Source organism: Chlorocebus sabaeus, chromosome 13 (genome assembly GCF_047675955.1).
Source record: "Chlorocebus sabaeus isolate Y175 chromosome 13, mChlSab1.0.hap1, whole genome shotgun sequence".
NCBI lineage: Eukaryota > Metazoa > Chordata > Mammalia > Primates > Cercopithecidae > Chlorocebus > Chlorocebus sabaeus.
The window spans coordinates 32,495,991-32,512,880 of record NC_132916.1 but is presented as its reverse complement, the minus strand read 5'-3'; the positions used below and the strand labels follow the sequence as shown (position 1 = coordinate 32,512,880).

The window sequence follows — 16,890 nt, the reverse complement described above, 5'->3', positions numbered from 1 at the left end:
CACGTTCTCAGGACCTCCTGAGGCCTGTATCATGGGCCACTGGTCACTCATATTTGGCTCAGAATAAATCTCTTCAAATATTTCACACAGTTTGACTCTTTTCGTTGACAGCCATAATTCCAGAGTCTGACACTTCAGAGGTTCAGTGACTTGATTTTATTCTTTTCCTTTAGAAGTGATCAGGTTTTGAGGAAGTGACACATTAATCAAGTTCACAAGGGACCGGCTGATAAAACAGAATCCCAATTAATTAATTATTATTATTATTTTTTGAGGTGGAGTGTCACTCTGTCACCCAAGCTGGAGTACAGTGGCATGATCTCGGCTCACTGCATCATGCACCTCCCAGGTTCAAGCAATTCTCCTGCCTCAGCCTCTCGAGTAGCTAGGATTACAGGTGCATGCCACTGCGCCAGGCTAATTTTTGTACTTTTAGTAGAGACAGGGTTTCACCATGTTGACTAGGCTGGTCTCGAACTCCTTATCTCAAGTTATCCGCCTACCCTGGCCTTCCAAAGTGCTGGGATTACAGGCAAGAGCCACTGTGCTCAGCCAGGAACGGCTAATCTTTTCTTTCTTTCTTTTTTTTTTTTTTTGAGACGGAGTTTCGCTCTTATTGCTCAGGCTAAAGTGCAATGGCACGATCTCAGCTCACTGCAACCTCCACCTCCTGGGTTCAAGTGATTCTCCTGCCCTAGCCTCCTGAGTAGCTGGGATTACAGGCACGTGCCACCACTCCCACCTAAGGAATGGATAATCTTAATGGCCAGAGCCTTCGAACAGTGATAATATTCTACTCAAGGGACATACCTTTCAGGATGCCCACAGCAAAACCAGTACACAGACAACTTATTTTAGAATTAGGCCATTAAGGAAAACAGAAAATTGATGATAGTTTTCTAACATTTTACCTCCTCCTTAGAATATGTTTGTGTCTTCTCCTCCTACCTCCACTTCAATTGCCACCCTCTTAAGCTACCAGCGCTAATACCCTGGTGTATATCCTTCTATACTTCTCCCCATGCACATATAAACATATACAAATATAAATGTAGGGTGATAGGGTGGGTTTTTTTGTTTGTTTGTTTTGAGACAGAGCCTCACTCTGTCAACCAGGTTGGAGTGCAGTGGTGTGATCTTGGCTCACTGCAATCTCTGTCTCCCGGGTTCAAGCAATTCTCTTGCCTTAGCCTCCCTAGTAGCTGGGATTACAGGTATGTGCCACCATGCCCAGCTAATTTTTTTGTATTTTTGGCGGAGGCTGGGTTTCACCATGTTGGCCAGGCTGGTCTCAAACTCCAGACCTCAAATGATCCACCTGCCGCAGCCTCCTAAAGTGCTGGGATTACAGGCATGAGCCACTCTGGCTGGCCTACTGATAGGGTTTTGTTTGTTTACCCAAATGGACCATAGCAGACAGATTATTTTGTGATCCTCACTTACCAATATCATGGTCTCTGGTAGTCTAGTGGCTAGGATTCAGTGCTTTCACCAATACATCATGGATATTCCCTCTCTAATTCTAATAACTAAAAAATAGATTATTCTAATAAATGAAAATCTAACTAGTTAATTTACTTTAATCATTATACAATTTCCCACAGTTTAAATATACTATAATTCAAGCCTTTTCTTTTTCTTTTTTTCTTTCTTGAGACAAGGTCTTTGTCTGTTATCTAGGCTGGAGTAGAGTGGCATGATCATAGTTCATTGTAGCCTCAACCTCCTGGGCTCAAGCAATCCTCTCACCTCAGCCTCCCAAGTAGTTGGGACTACAGGTGCACACCAGCATGCCCTGCAATTTTTAAATTTTTTGTAGAGATAGAGTCTCCCTATGTTGGTCTTGACAAGTGATCTGCCTGACCTGGCCTCCCTAAGTGCTGGGATTACAGGTATGAGCCATTGCCCAGCCTAATTCAAGCATTTTTAAAAACTGATAGCCCTTGGAGCTGTTTCCAGTTTTTGCCACTACAAACAAAGATGTGATAAACATCCTTGCCCTTACAACATTGTGTACCATGGACTCTTGCAGCAAAAGTTAGATTTGCAGGTAAAACTACTCTAATAGTCTTACTTTTGATAAATATCATCAAATTACTTTTCCAAAAGGATGTAACAATTCATACTCATGTCACAAAATATGAATGCCTGTTTTCCTACGTTCCTACTGTGTGCTTCTGTTGATTTGGATTTTTGCCATTCTGATAGACAGAAAAAAGTATTCATGTTTAATGTGCATTTATATGATTAGTAAGTTTGAGTATAGTGGCAGTTGAAGTGGAGGTAGGAGGAGAAGACATGAATATATTCCAACAATGAGCTAAAATGTTAGAAAACTATCATCAATTTTATGTTTTCCTAAAGTGGCCTAATTCTAGAAAAATAAGTTGTCTGTACACTGGTATCGCTGTGGGTGCCCTGAGAGGTGTGTCCTTTGAGTAGAGTATTAACTATCACAGTTTGAAGGCTGTGGCCATTAAGATTATCCATTCGTGTTTATTCTGAGCTCACTAAACAGTCAGCTGATAGTAATTTCATTTCTTTTTTATGCTTATTGTCCATTTGAATTCCTGCCTAAGAGGCAGCATAAAATATTGGTAAGTATATAAATTCTGGAGCTAGTTTTGCCATTTCTTTTTTTTGAGACAGAGTCTCACTCTTGTCACCCAGGCTGGAGCGTGCAGTGGCGCCATCTCGGCTCACTGCAACCTCTACCTCCCAGGTTCAAGCCATTCTTCTGTCTCAGCCTCTGGAGTAGCTGGGATTACAGGCGCCCAGCACCATGCCCGGCTATTTTTTTGTATTTTTAGTAGAGACGGGGTTTCACCATGTTGGCCAGGCTGGTCTCGAACTTCTGACCTCAGGTGATCCGCCCATCTCGGCCTCCCAAAGTGCTGGGATTACAGGCGTGAGTCACCGTGCCCAGCCGAGTTTTGCCATTTCTGAATGATAAAACCTTTGGGCCAGGTGCAGTGGCTCACACCTGTAATCCCAGCACTTTGGGAGGCTGAGGTGGGTGGATCACAAGGTCAGGAGTTCGAGACCAGCCTGGCCAACATGGTGAAACCCCGTTTCTACTAAAAACACAAAAATTAGCTGGGCGTGGTGGCGGGCGCCTGTAGTCCCAGCTACTCGGGAGGCTGAGGCAGGAGAATAGCTTGAACCCAGGAGGCAGAGGTAGTGAGCCAAGATCGTGCCACTGCACTCCAGCCTGGGTGACAGAGCAAGACTCCATCTCAAAAAAAAAAAAAACTTGACTCATTGCCACCCATCCATCCAAGGTAGGAGTGGGTAAGTAAAACTAACCACACTGAGATTCTAATTGTATTAAGTTATTAATTTTAGATAGAGTGACATTTTTCTGATACTAAGTCCTCCCATCCAGGAACACAGACTCTTTTCTCTTTAGATTTTGTCTTACATCTTTTAATACAATTTCATAGTTTTAGTCCTATGTTTCCTTTGCTCCCTATAGCTCCTATCCCTTCCTTCCTAGATATTTCGTACTTCTAGTCACTTGCGAACAGGGTATTTTCTTCCATTTCCATTCTAACTAGATATTGCCTAGACAAAGGAAAGCTATTACATTCTATATTTCTATTTTGCCACTATATTTTGTTAATTCTAGTAGCTTATTCTTTCTGGATTTGCATTCTAGAAATGCAATCACAATTCCTGAAAAATAAAGATTTTTTTTTTCCTGATATTTATACCAAGAAAGTCTTCTTTGGCTAAACAACTGTGCTATGATGCTGTGCTGCTGTCCCTCCTAGCCGCTTCCCCACTGCAGGCATTTGTTCCGGCTGCCCAAGTGTGCCCTGAGTGGCCGCCAAGGAATCAGACAGAAGCATTCTATGAGAATATTCTATGATTGCTTTGTTCAGGTGTCACCGATGACAACATAATACAGTAGTTCCTGGTCTCTTAGCTTTCATAGACTTCAATTCAGAGCCATTGATATACATTTCTTGAGCTCACATTTCTAATCATACCAGTCAAATTCCCATTTGGTCTGTTGTATTAGGAGACATGCCCAGCATTAATATCTAATGAGCTTGTCTGTCGCTATCTGTCACATTATTCAGTTTTGTTGCATAGCACCAATCATATTGGCAGGTGTATTATTTACTGATTTGTCTCCCTAAGATAGACTATATACTAGGTTATAAACCTGACTTATCTACCCTTTAATCTCTAGCACCTAGAATGAAAACATCCAATAGGCCTTCAACAAATATTTGTTGAATGAATAAATGAATGTTGTTTTCTGGAAAATAATATACATTGTATTTAAGTAATTTTTTTTTCTTTTATTTCTTTTTTTTTTTTTTTGAGACGGAGTTTTGTTCTTCTTGTCCAGGCTGTAGTGCAATGGCACGATCTCGGCTCACCACAATCTCCACCGCCCAGATTCAAGCAATTCTCCTTCCTCAGCCTCCTGAGTAGCTGGGATTACAGGCATGTGCTACCACGCCCAGCTAATTTTGTATTTTTAGTAGAGACGGGGTTTCTCCATGTTGGTCAGGCTGGTCTCGAACTCCCGACCTGAGGTGATCCGCCCGCCTCGGCCTCTGAGAGTGCTGGGATTACAGGAGTAAATCACCGCAGCCGGCCAAGTAATTTCTTTTTATTCCAGTGTTTCTTAGTGTTATTAAGAATGGTTGCTGTTGGCCGGGCACGGTGGCTCACGCCTGTCCTACCAGCACTTTGGGAGGCTGAGGCAGGCGGATCAGCTGATGTTGGGAGTTCGAGACCAGCCCGGCCAACAAGGCGAAACCCCGTTTCTACTAAAAATACACAAAAGTTAGCTGGGTGTCATGGCGCACGCCTGTAATCCCAGCTACTCGGGAGGCTGAGGCAGGAGAATCGCTTGAATCCGGAAGGTGGAGACTGCAGTAAGACAAGATGCGCCACTGCACTCCAGCCTGAACGACACAGCGAGACTCCGTCTCAAAAAAAAAAAAAAAAGAAAGAAAGAAAGAAAAGAAAAGAAAAGAAAATTTCAGTTCAAGGGATCAAGGGGCAGATCAGGCCAAGCACGGTGGCTCATGCCTGCCATCTCAGTACTTATGGTAGGCTGCGGCGGGAGGATCACTTTGATGCTAGGAGTTGGAGACCAGCCTGGAAATCATAGTGAGATCCCGTCTCCACAAATAATTACTAATAATTTAAAATCTAAAAAAAGGGGGGGAGGGGAAGATCAGGTTAAAGTAATTATAGGATTAAACTTGACATATTAAAAAATGCAGAAATAGTTGTGAGACCATACCATTAAGAGGGATAACTCTCCGGACAAAGAGAGAAAAATGTATCGTATCTCAACATTTAAAATCTGCATTTCCCATTAGACCATGAGAGATGAACTAGGACCTAATTCCTAATTAACTGGGTTTTCTCCCCGTTTCTTTCTTTTTTTTTTTGAGACGAAGTCTCACTCTATTGCCCAGGCTGGAGTGCAACTGCGTGATCTCGGCTCACTGCAGCCTCCGCCTCCTGGGTTCAAGCGATTCTCCTGCCTCAGCCTCCTAAGTAGCTGGGATTACAGGCGCACACTACCACGCCCAGCTAATTTTGCATTTTTAAGTAGAGATGGGGTTTCACCATGTGGGCAAGGCTAGTCTCGAACTCCTGACCTCGTGATCCGCCCGCCTCGGCCTCCCAAAGTGCTGGGATTACAGGCATAAGCCACCGTGCCCGGCCTTCCTCCCCGTTTCTTAAAAAGGCTTATGTGAGTTGCATTTCCAGTCCTGTAGAGGTACGTTTAATATTTTCAAAAAAAAAAAAAAAAAAAAAACTTACCAGGACTTCGTGAGAAATGAAAGTGGACACCCAAAGCAGCTTGCAGCCGGTCTACTGTTACTTTGTTTTAGCGGGCCGACTTGTCTCCAAATATGGTATGACCATAATGCTAGGATTTAGCTAGGGCTTTTGTTTTTATTTCACTCCCACACTTTACTGGTTTCAATTTATCAATCCAGACGGTTGTCTGGTGGAACGCTCAGGTTTATGGCAAAATCATTTCAGGCATTTGTTTAACCCTCTCCAGAAAGGCATTTTCAAGGGTTCACTGTTGGTACAGTTAGTAGGGGCAGTTTTGTTTCGATTTGCTGGCGAATCTCTAAAATCTCCCCGTTTAACTTTCTCCCGCAATTCCTAACGCCGCGAAGGCCGTTTCCGGCGCTCTGCCCCGCCGCAGGCCGAGGCTGGCGCAGAGAGACAGGAAGCACCGCCCCTCGGCGTCTGGGTCCTCACTTCATCGGCCGCAACCCCGCGGCGGCGGCTCTCGCGGTGCATTGTGGGTGCTGTAGTCCGGCCGGATCCTGTTTGCAACCGCGAGTCCCATGACACCGCTTCTCCTCACACCCCAACCCGCAGTGCCCCTCCCCAGCCTCGGCCGGGCCTCCCGGGACCCGAGCGCGGCGTTCCAGCGAGTCAGCTGTTTCTGCCCTGGGCTCGGACGCGGAAGCTTGAGGGGCGCGGGGAGGAGCTTCGCGTGCGGGGTGAACGCCCGCTCTACGTGCTCGTTCGCTTCGCGACCGCTGCGCGCGAGCCCCGTGTCCCCACGGCGGGCAGCAGCGGCGGCGGCGGCTGAACGTGGAGGGGGCGGAGGGAGCCCGCGGCGGCGGCGGCTACAGCGAAATGGCGGAGACCGTGGCTGACACCCGGCGGCTGATCACCAAGCCGCAGAACCTGAATGATGCCTACGGACCCCCCAGCAACTTCCTCGAGATCGATGTGAGCAACCCGCAGACGGTGGGGGTCGGCCGGGGCCGCTTCACCACTTACGAAATCAGGGTCAAGGTGAGGCCGTCTTTCCCCTCTCCCAAGAAACCCCTCCCGCTGGCTCTGGTCACCCCCGACTCGGCCCAGGAGTGAACCTCCGCGGGCAGCCACGGCCGCCCAGGCCGGGAGCCCCCTTGCAGAGGCTGGCCGGGGTCGTGAGCCAGGGCCCCTTTTCCTGTAGGGCTGGTGTGGGGGGCTGCAGAGCGAGCCCGGCGCCCTGGCACTTGGAGAAGGTGCTGGAAGAGGAGGGCGTGGGTTGAGCGCCGCTTGCCCCTCCAGCAGCTGATCTGGGAATGACATTTGAGTTGGAAAGGGGTAGATCTTTCGAGAACACGTCCCTTCACTGGGAAGGGAAGGAGATGTTGACTGAGAAAGGGGCTTGCGCAAAGTTAAAGCCTTTTCCCAGTTTTCTCTTCCTGGAGACTTCCCAGAGGTAGCAAGCCAAGCCCGGGGCTCCAGGCCCTTCCCGAGCTACTAAAGTAACCTAGGTTGTGTAGTCTTCTAAACGGGACTTAATGAAAGTTCACAGAAGCCTGACAATTTTTGATAGGGCTGAGCCAGACCAGAAGGGTGATTGGACATGGTTGACTTAAGCACTTTGGGCCACCGCCCTGCTAAAGGCTGAAGTGTGGTGTCACTTACCTCATAATCCAAAACTACAGTTGCTTTAAGAAAAGCCTATTTATTTAGGGATCTTGCTGTCTTAATTCGAGATTTGCATTTAACTGAATGAAGAAATCAACAGAAATAAAATATACCTAATTTCACAACCAGTGTTTGTTGGCAATAAATAATTCAGATGATTTGAAAGATATTGAAAATAGTGCTTCACTTTCACTCTATAGTTAAGTATTAAAGAATTTGCCCATGTATGGAAGCATCTTTAAAAATTAATTACATTAACTGAAAGATGACAGCAAATTACTTTATTAAAAATTAAGTATAAGAGGATTTTGCCTTTAATCAAAATTTATATGACAAGCTACTATTAACATTTAAGTGAAATAATTTCTCATTAACACGCACTTTGTGTCGTGAAAAACACAAAACGTGAACTTTGCCATCCTAACCATTTTTAAGTGGACAGCTCAGTAGTATATTCACTTAAGTTGTGAAACAAGTATTTTTAAAAAATGATTCTTATGTAGTTAGTATTGATTTTTAAAAAGTTAAACTTTAAAATATGAAATGAATAGTTTACTGTTTCAAGCCACTGTTGTCTTCTTATGGATGTGTAAAATGTGAATCATAGGCCGGGCGCGGTGACTCACGCCTGTAATCCCAGCACTTTGGGAGGACCAGGTGGGCGGAACACCGAGGTTGGGAGTTCGACATCAACCTGGTCAGCATGGAGAAACCCTATCTGTACTAGAAATACAAAATTAGCGGGGTGTGGTGGCGCATGCCTGTAATCCTAGCTACTCAGGAGTCTGAGGCTGGAGAATCGCCTGATCCAGGGAGGCAGAGGTTACAGTGAGTCTAGATCGGGCCATTGCATTCCAGCCTGGGCAACAAGAGCGAAACCCTGTCTCTAAATAAATAAATAAAAATTGAATCATAGGCTATGTTACCATAGGGAAACTGCAAAATCCAGTACACCTGGGGTGCTCCAGTAAACCTGGGGAACTACATTCCCACATAAACCTAGCGGAAAAGTGAATGTTTTTCTAATTGTCTGTAATACCTGACAGATGGTTCACTAAAAAGAACTTCCTCTTTTGCCCTATACACCAGTGTTTTGTTTTGTTTTTTTCTCTTGTGCTAAAACAGAACTTGGTATTCTTGTTTCTAGACTTCCATAGCAGGTACTTCCTGTCACAAAATTGAATTGGAATATCCTGCCTACACTTCCTCCACTTACTAACTTTGAGTTTATCTTGCTGAGTGCGTTATATTAAATGGATTCTAGTATAATAACTTAATCCTCTTTTTTTTTTTTAATACAACTAATACCTTAGCAAATAACTGATGTGACACTTAAAAATGGTTTTTGGGTGTGGCGCAGTGGCTCACGCCTCTCGTCCCAGCACTGTGGGAGGCTGAGGCTGGTGGATCCCTTGAGCTCTGAAGTTTGAGACCAGCCTGGGCAACACGTTGAAACCCCTTCTCCACAAAAAAAGAAATTAGCTGGGCATGGTAGTGCGCATGCCTGAGGTCCCAGCTACTCCGGAGGCTGAGGTGGGAGCATCACTTGAGCCCAGAATAGTCATTTGTATGTTAAATAAAATAATTTTTTTTTTTTTTTTTGAGATGGAGTCTTGCTCTCGCCCAGGTTGGAGTGCAGTGGCGCTATTTTGGCTCACAGCAACCTTCGCCTCCCAGGTTCAAGCAATTCTCCTGCCTCAGCCTCCTGAGTAGCTGGGATTACAGGCATACGCCACCACGCCTGGCTAATTTTTGTATTTTTAGTAGAGATGGGGTTTCACCCTGTTGGTCAGTCTGGTCTTGAACTCCTGACCTCGTTATACACCTGCCTTGGCTTCCCAAAGTGCTGGGATTACAGACATGAACCACTGCGCCCGGCCTGAAAATAATCTTTTTTAAGAATGATTAATGAGTCAGAGAACTAACAAATTATACACTTACCTTGGTTTGTATTTTTGTATAAACCAACTCACTGGGTGTTAATAGCTGTTAACAGTCGTAAATGCAGGTGCCTATATGAAAACCTAATTGAGTTTTTAATGCATGAAATGCCTTTGGATTTCTTTCTTTCTTTTTTATTTTTTTTGAGATGGCGTCTTGCTCTGTCGCCAGGCTGGAGTGCAGTGGCGCAATCTCGGCCCACTGCAACCTCTGCCTCCGGAGTTAAAGCCATTCTCCTGCCTCATCCACCCGAGTAGCTGGGACTACAGGCATGCGCCACCATGCCCAGCTAATTTTTCTATTTTTAGTAGACATGGGGCTTCACTGTGTTGACCAGAATGGTCTCGATCCCTTGACCTCATGATCCATCCGCCTTTGCCTCCCAAAGTGCTGGGATTACAGGCGTGAACCCCCACACCCGGCCTGGATTTCTTTTAGTATGTAATGTGTTAGCTTAAAACTAAGGACACCATATAGTAAGGAAATTAGCCCTTATTTGAGCAGCATATGATTTTTTTAGAGTAATTATAGTTTTGCATTAAGGCAGAGTGGCTATGACATGAATAGTTTAATATTTTGTAATTTTTTTTTTTTTTCTTGAGATAAGAGTCTCACTCTGTAGCCCAGGCTGGAATGCAGTGGCGTGATCGTGGCTCACTGCAGTCTCAAACTTCAGGGCTCAAGTGTTACCCCCGCCTCAGCCTCCCAGGTAGCTGGGGACTACAGGGTGCTACTACCTCTGGCTAATTTTTTATTTTTTGTCAGTTGAGACTTGCTGTGTTGCCCATGATGGTCTTGAACTCCTGGCCTCAAGTGACCCTGCCCCACTCAGCCTCCCAGTGTTGGAATTACGGGCATGAGCCACCCCACCCAGCCCTGCAATTTTATTATTCTCTAAACTGTTGCTGCTCTCCCTAACCCCTACTGACTACCTTTTTTGCTATTGAATTTGCTATATGGAAAACCATTTTATGTTCCAGAATTTGAACTTTTAAACTATCTTACAGTTACTGTCTCATTCTGGTCTTGAGAAAAATTTTCAGTTTTACAGGATCTGATTGAAATTACTCTAATTCACAGGGCAATTTTATCTGGATGGTGGCACTTAGAATGCAAGTTTCCCAATCTCCATTTATCTTTTGGTTTGAGGATAGTGTTTAAGACTATTAGGATCACTTGATTAGTATCTCTGGGCTTTTGAAAATAATTACACAGTGTTATGTTTTTAAAAATTGTTCTAATGGATAGGTACAGCAGAGAGCGCCATAAATGATTAAAGGTTTAGGAAAGTTCAAGGTCTAGAATTATTTAGGCATATTAAAGAGAAGGCTGAAAGTAAAATTCAGTCACTGTTTATAAGTTTGTGCTATAATGTAACTTTAATATTCTGGAGATTTTTAAATTAATCAAGATCTATTTTACCTGGAGACCACTGTTTTGAACAGGAATGGAATTAGAATCTTTCTTGAGCTCTGACATAGTCCTCAGTTCAAAGAATAGATTTAGCATTTCCTAGCTGGGTAGGGTACAAAATCAAAGCTCCACTTCCCCTCTGTGAAATAGGTGTGCTAATAATAGTACCTACCTCTTAGGACTAAATGGGATAAGGCACATGAATCTTTCTAGCACAGTGCCTGGCACATCATAAGCACGCAGAATTTAGCTCTTTCTGAAGATAGACATTTTCTAAATTAAACGTCAGTGATCAACTACATTTTCTGTGTTAACGTGTGGTTGAGTTACTAAAATTGTTAGATTTTCTTACCAAGAAACCTACTTGTCTTGGAAGTATACCTTCATCAAGTAAGCATGGTATAAAAAGAAGCTATCTTATTTGGTACTTAACCAAGTAACCTTTGTGTATGTATTTATTTTTTCAAGGCAGGGTCTCCCTCTGACTCTCAGCTCACCGAAGCCTTGACCTCCAGGCTCAAATGATCTTCCCAACCTCAGCCTCTCTAGTAGTTGGGACCACAGGCACACACCACCACGCCCAGCTAATTTTTAAATTATTTGTAGAGACGAGATCTCACTATGTTGCCCGGGCTGCTCTTGAACTCCTGGGCTCAAGTGATACTCCCACCTCAGCCTCCAAAACTGCTAGGATTATAAGTATGAGCCACCATACCCGGCTCCAAATAATCTTTTAAAGTTGAGCTTTATTAAAGCATAAAGCTGAATAATAACGTTGGCTGATAAAAATTTTAGCAAGATGCTAAATAAATGTAGCATCTTATCTTGACTGCTTGCCGTTCTAAACTTGTATGTTTTTTCCTCTGGGTCAGTCATCTAATTTTAAATTAGGAGTCATTAATATCCAGATTGGAAGCTGAGAAATAAATTTTAAAATCTTAGACTTAATCTTAGGAATTATAAACATGTATTGTTGAAGGGCTAAAATATTAACAGTATTTTAAAGATTTGGGGGATCGGGCATGGCAAATCCTGTATGTAATCCCAGCACTTTGGGAGGCCAAGGTGGGAGGACTACTTGAGCTCAGGTGTTGCCACACAGCCTGGGCAATGCAGTGAGACCCTGTCTCTACAAAAATTTAAAAATTAGCCAAGTGCGGTGGTATGTGCCTGTAGTCCCACCTATGTGGGAGGCTGAAGTGGGAGGATTTCTTGAGCCCAGGAGGAGGTCAAGGCTGCAGTGAGTCATGATCACACCACTGCACTCCAGCCTGGGTGACACAGTGAGACCCTGGCTCTAAAAAAAGAAAAGAAAGGCCAGGTGCGGTGGCTCACGCTTGTAATCCCAGAACTTTGGGAGGCCGAGGTGGGCAGATCACGAGGTCAGGAGATCGAGACCATCCTGGCAAACACGGTGAAACTCCGTCTCTATTAAAAATACAAAAAATTAGCCGGGCGTGGTGGCGGGCGCCTGTAGTCCCAGCTACTTGGGAGGCTGAGGCAGGAGAATGGCGTGAACCCGGGAGGCGGAGCTTGCAGTGAGCCGAGATCGCGCCACTGCACTCTAGCCTGGGCAACAGAGCAAGACTCCATCTCAAAAAAAAAAAAAAAAAAATCAGGACATTTTGATGCCAAAGGACATCTGCAGAAATATCAATTGGCCAATGAGATGTTGTCTGTTATACATGTTCCTGCCAGCTGTGACTGACATTTCTAGGATCTCCATCAAGGAGAAGCATGCTATTAGCAGTGAAGATTCTGTTCTTATCTCATCTGTCCCTTAAGAGAATGGAGAGTAGGGGAGGAAGACAGTGGCAATTTTAAAGTAGCCCTGTTATATTGAGTTTTTAGGGATTCTGTTCTGTTAAGGGATGTATCATTTGAGTATCATGTGCAAGGCACTGTTCTGTATGTGTAAAATTTAATATTGAGATAATACTCCTGTTTTGCAGATGTAGAAGCTGAAGTCCCAATTGATCCTCATCTCTTGTCCTTTCCTCATTTTGACCCCAGTCCTGAACTGGTATCTCCCAATTAAGCTGAGTTCTTTTGTATCCAGGCCTTTTGCACACACTTCCTCCTCTGTTAAGAACAGGCTTCCTTTAACAGCCTCATCTGGTTACTATGACTTATCCTGCAGGACTCAGCCTTAATGTCCCCTTTTTAGAGATTTTGCTGATCCCTTGACTCTGGACCAGATTTCCTTCCTGTGTGTCCTAGTAGCCTTGTTAGGATTAAATTTGTTTGCTTGTCTTTGGCTTCCTGTAAGTTCCTATCACCCATTATAAGCTCTTAGAGGACAGGGAGTCATAATCACCCTTACTCAATATCTAACACTGCTTGGCACATAGTGAACACTTACAAATAAATGAAGTTTAGGAAAGTTAACTTCCCCAAGGTCACAGCTATTAAATGGTAAAACTGGGATTTGAGCCTAGATTTTTCTGACCTTCAGAGCCCATATTTTTTTTTGAGACAGGTTCTCACTCTTGCCCAAGCTAGAGTGCACGGTGGTGCAATCTCGGCTCATTGCAGCCTCAACCTCCTGGGCTCAGGCAACCCTCCCACCTTCACCTCCTGAGTAATTGGGGCTCCAGGAGCATGCAACTATGCCTGGCTAATTTTTTTGTATTTGTAGAGACAGGATTTCTCCATGTTGCCCAGGCTTGTCTCAGACAAAGGTTTCACCATGGTTGCCCAGAGCCCTCACAGAACATTCATACCACCTGAGGAGCCTTTGAAACCATTCAGGTTCTCTTTTAATTGGGGTGGGGTGGGGTTTGGGCAGTGGTGGGGTTTTTTTTTCTTTTTTTTGTCTTTGAGACGGAGTCTTGCTCTGTCACCCAGGCTGGAGTGCAGTGGCATGATCTTGGCTCGCTGCAAGTTCCGCCTCCCAAGTTCACGCCATTCTCCTGCCTCAGCCTCCTGAGTAGCTGGGACTACAGGCGCCCGCCACCTCGCCCGGCTAATTTTTTGTGTTTTTAGTAGAGATGGGATTTCACCATGTTAGCCAGGATGGTCTCGATCTCCTGACCTCATGATCCACCCGCCTCGGCCTCCCAAAGTGCTGGGATTACAGGCGTGAGCCACCGCGCCCGGCTGGCAGTGGTGGTTTAAAAAGCATCCCAGTAAGGGCACTTTACTGATATGCAGCAAGGATTTCTGCTGCTGTTTATCATGCTCTCTGTCTCACTGAGATAGACAGTAGAGAAGGAGGAGAAATATACATAGAACCACAGTGGTTGGTAGCTTTGATGGGGTTAAAAAAAAAACAGATTCTAAAATAGTAAAACATAAAATGAATAGCAGATCTTGGCAACAGAGAGGAAAACCAGCGGCATTTGCCAAAGATAGAAAACTTTTTGGAGGGGAGGCATTTAAATATTAACTGAAAGCATACGGATCTCTACAGCTTAAGTTTTTGGGAAGACGGGGAGACACAGACTACATCCAGTCAAGCCAGATCTTTTTACCGTTGTCTTGCATCATCCATGTCTATATCCCTGTATAATAATCATGAAAGTAAGCCAGAAGTAAAAAACAAAAAAAAGACAAAAATACATATTCATTTAAGAAAGGGATTTTTTGGAGACAGTGTTATGCTGTGTTGTCCAGGCTGGTCTTGAACTCCTGGGCTGAAGTGAGCCTCCCACCTCAGCCAAGTAGCTGGGATTGCTGTTGCATGCCATCAAGCATGCCTCAAAAAAGGAATTTTTATAAATATTGTCACTTTATACTTTTAAAGGGGAAAATCTAAAAAAATGCTTTGAACTATCCTGGTGATCACATGTAATAGAAATTTTCCTCTCCTGCTCACCTTCATCATCATGCTTATCTTACCCCTTCCAAAAAGTACTAGACTGTTATTATTAGATACTTTGATGTTTGTACCATGTTATGCTGCTTTCATGTAAACAGAGCCAGCAATTGAATATCAGATAAGAAAGATGGTGTCCAAGAAAATCTTGGAACTGCTATTTTCTTTTTTCCAGAAGTTTATTCCTAGGGCCGGGTGCGGTAGGTAGCTCATGCCTGTAATCCCAGCACTTTGGGAGAGTGAGGTGGGTGGATCACTCGAGATCAGGAGTTTGAGACCAGCCTTACCAACATGGCAAAAACCCATATCTACTAAAATACAAAAATTAGCCAGTGTGGTGGTGCATGCCTATAATCCCAGCTACTCAGGAGGCTGAGGCACAAAGATTGCTTGAACCCTGGAGGCAGAGGATACAGTCAGTCAAGATTGCACTACCACATTCCATCCTGGGTGGCAGCGAGACTCTGTGCTTTAAAAAAAAAAAAAAAAGAGAGAGAGAGAAAGCTTTTTTTTTTTTTTTTTTTTTTTTTTTTTTTTTTTGAGACGGAGTCTCGCTCTGTCGCCTAGGCTGGAGTGCAGTGGCCGGATCTCAGCTCACTGCAAGCTCCGCCTCCCGGGTTTACGCCATTCTCCTGCCTCAGCCTCCCGAGTAGCTGGGATTACAGGCGCCCGCCACCTCGCCCGGCTAGTTTTTTGTATTTTTTAATAGAGACGGGGTTTTCACCTTGTTAGCCAGGATGGTCTCTATCTCCTGACCTCATGATCCACCCGTCTCGGCCTCCCAAAGTTCTGGGATTACAGGCGTGAGCCACCGAGCCCGGCCGAAAGCTTATTATTAAATGTGCAACAGGCTCCACGACATTTCATCCTTTGCTTCCTAGGATGGAAGTAGAAGATTTTATGGTAGAAAATACAGATATTTAAATAGGAATGGGATCAAGGGTCATCATTGCCTCGGGCACAGTGGTTCGTTTTTTGGTTTTTGTTCTTGTTTTCCAGATTTCTCCCTTCTAAGTACTAACCAGGCCCAACCCTGCTTAGCTTCTGAGATCAGACGAGCAATTGGGTGCATTCAGGATAGAATGGCCATAGACTTTTGCCAGATTTGTTAATTCCACCTGTCCAGGGAACCCTTCCCTGTCGCCTTTGCTTTTAGCTCCTCAAGTTTTTTCTGCTCCTCTTTTTGTTTCTGCTTGAAATCCTTGTCTTCCTCATACATCTCCTTGGCCTGTTTCTTGTCAGGGGCTTCTTGCCATAGGTGCCTGTCAGGAACGCTGGGCGTGGTGCCTGGCATTCCTTCCCCAGACCCTGCACAGGAAACTGGAACTGCAGTTTACTGTTTTGATTCCTTAGTTAAAAGACATAAAGCTTTCAACCAAAGTTCTACTTCGTTTTTTGTTTTTTTATTTTATTTATTTTTTTAGACAGAGTCTCACGCTTGCCCAGACTGGAGTGCAATGGTGCAATCTCAGCTCACTGCAGCCTCCGCCTCTGTGGTTCAAGCAATTCTTATGCTTCAGCCTCCCAAGTAGCTGGGAGTATACAGGTCGTGCAGCACCATGCCCGGCTAATTTTTGTATTTTTAGTAGAGATGGGGTTTCACCATGTTGCCAAGGCTGGTCTCAAACTCCTGGCCTCAAGTGATCTGCCCACTTCAGCCTCCCAAAATACAGGCGTGAGCCACCGCGCCTGGCCACTACTTCTTTAAAGAAATATTTAACTGACAGCCTAGGAATTTGGACTGTGTTGGTAAAATGTGATGTTTGCTATAGCTTGCCAGAAAGGTTGTATCAAATAATATAGAGTTTGGGCTGTTCTCAGATAAAGAAGATAATTTTGTTGTTCTTTTGGTTTTTTTCTCCACATGGAGAGGTTTCAGGCACAGTCCAGGGTTAGTATCGTGGCTTGACTATCAGCTTCTAATATATTCACATTCTAGTCAGGGGGAAGGTTTATTTCTGCCCTTGAAGGACATAACCAGGAAGTTGTATTATTTCTGTTTCTGCCCCATTGCCGTACTTAGCTACAAAAGAAGCTGGGAAATTTAACCAGGCAGCCATGTGAAGAAGGGAAGAGTAGATACTGTTCTTTGCTTTGCTACATTAACCAATGGTTGTGGTTGGCCCTTCTAGGATATGGCTTTAAGCTACACTGTGATCATCTCTTACTCCTTTTTTTTGCTGATGCCTGGAATTTCGGTTTAGAGTAAGTTCATTTGATTTGCAAGAAGTAAAATTGTACTTTCATTAGTTTGGAAGTCTTAAGTGAGTAAGTTTTGATTCTTTCATGAT

General features: G+C 44.3%; 2 protein-coding genes across 5 annotated transcripts in view; one reads left to right on the top strand and one right to left on the bottom strand.

Moving 5' to 3' along the window:
* The window catches only part of AFG1L (AFG1 like ATPase), a 247,255-nt gene extending 241,002 nt beyond the window's left edge, over positions 1 to 6,253 (bottom strand). For all 4 annotated transcript variants that reach the window (XM_073022389.1, XM_073022390.1, XM_073022391.1 and 1 more), the window contains exon 1: positions 5,800 to 6,253. The gene's annotated coding sequence lies outside the window, so the exon portion shown is untranslated. The remainder of the gene's footprint in view (positions 1 to 5,799) is intronic.
* Positions 6,254 to 6,298: 45 nt separating this feature from the next.
* Positions 6,299 to 16,890, top strand: part of SNX3 (sorting nexin 3) — a 50,456-nt gene continuing 39,864 nt past the window's right edge. Inside the window, exon 1 of the mRNA XM_008007411.3 lies at positions 6,299 to 6,801. Coding sequence (XP_008005602.1) covers positions 6,640 to 6,801 — 162 coding nt within the window. The 5' untranslated portion in view covers positions 6,299 to 6,639. The remainder of the gene's footprint in view (positions 6,802 to 16,890) is intronic.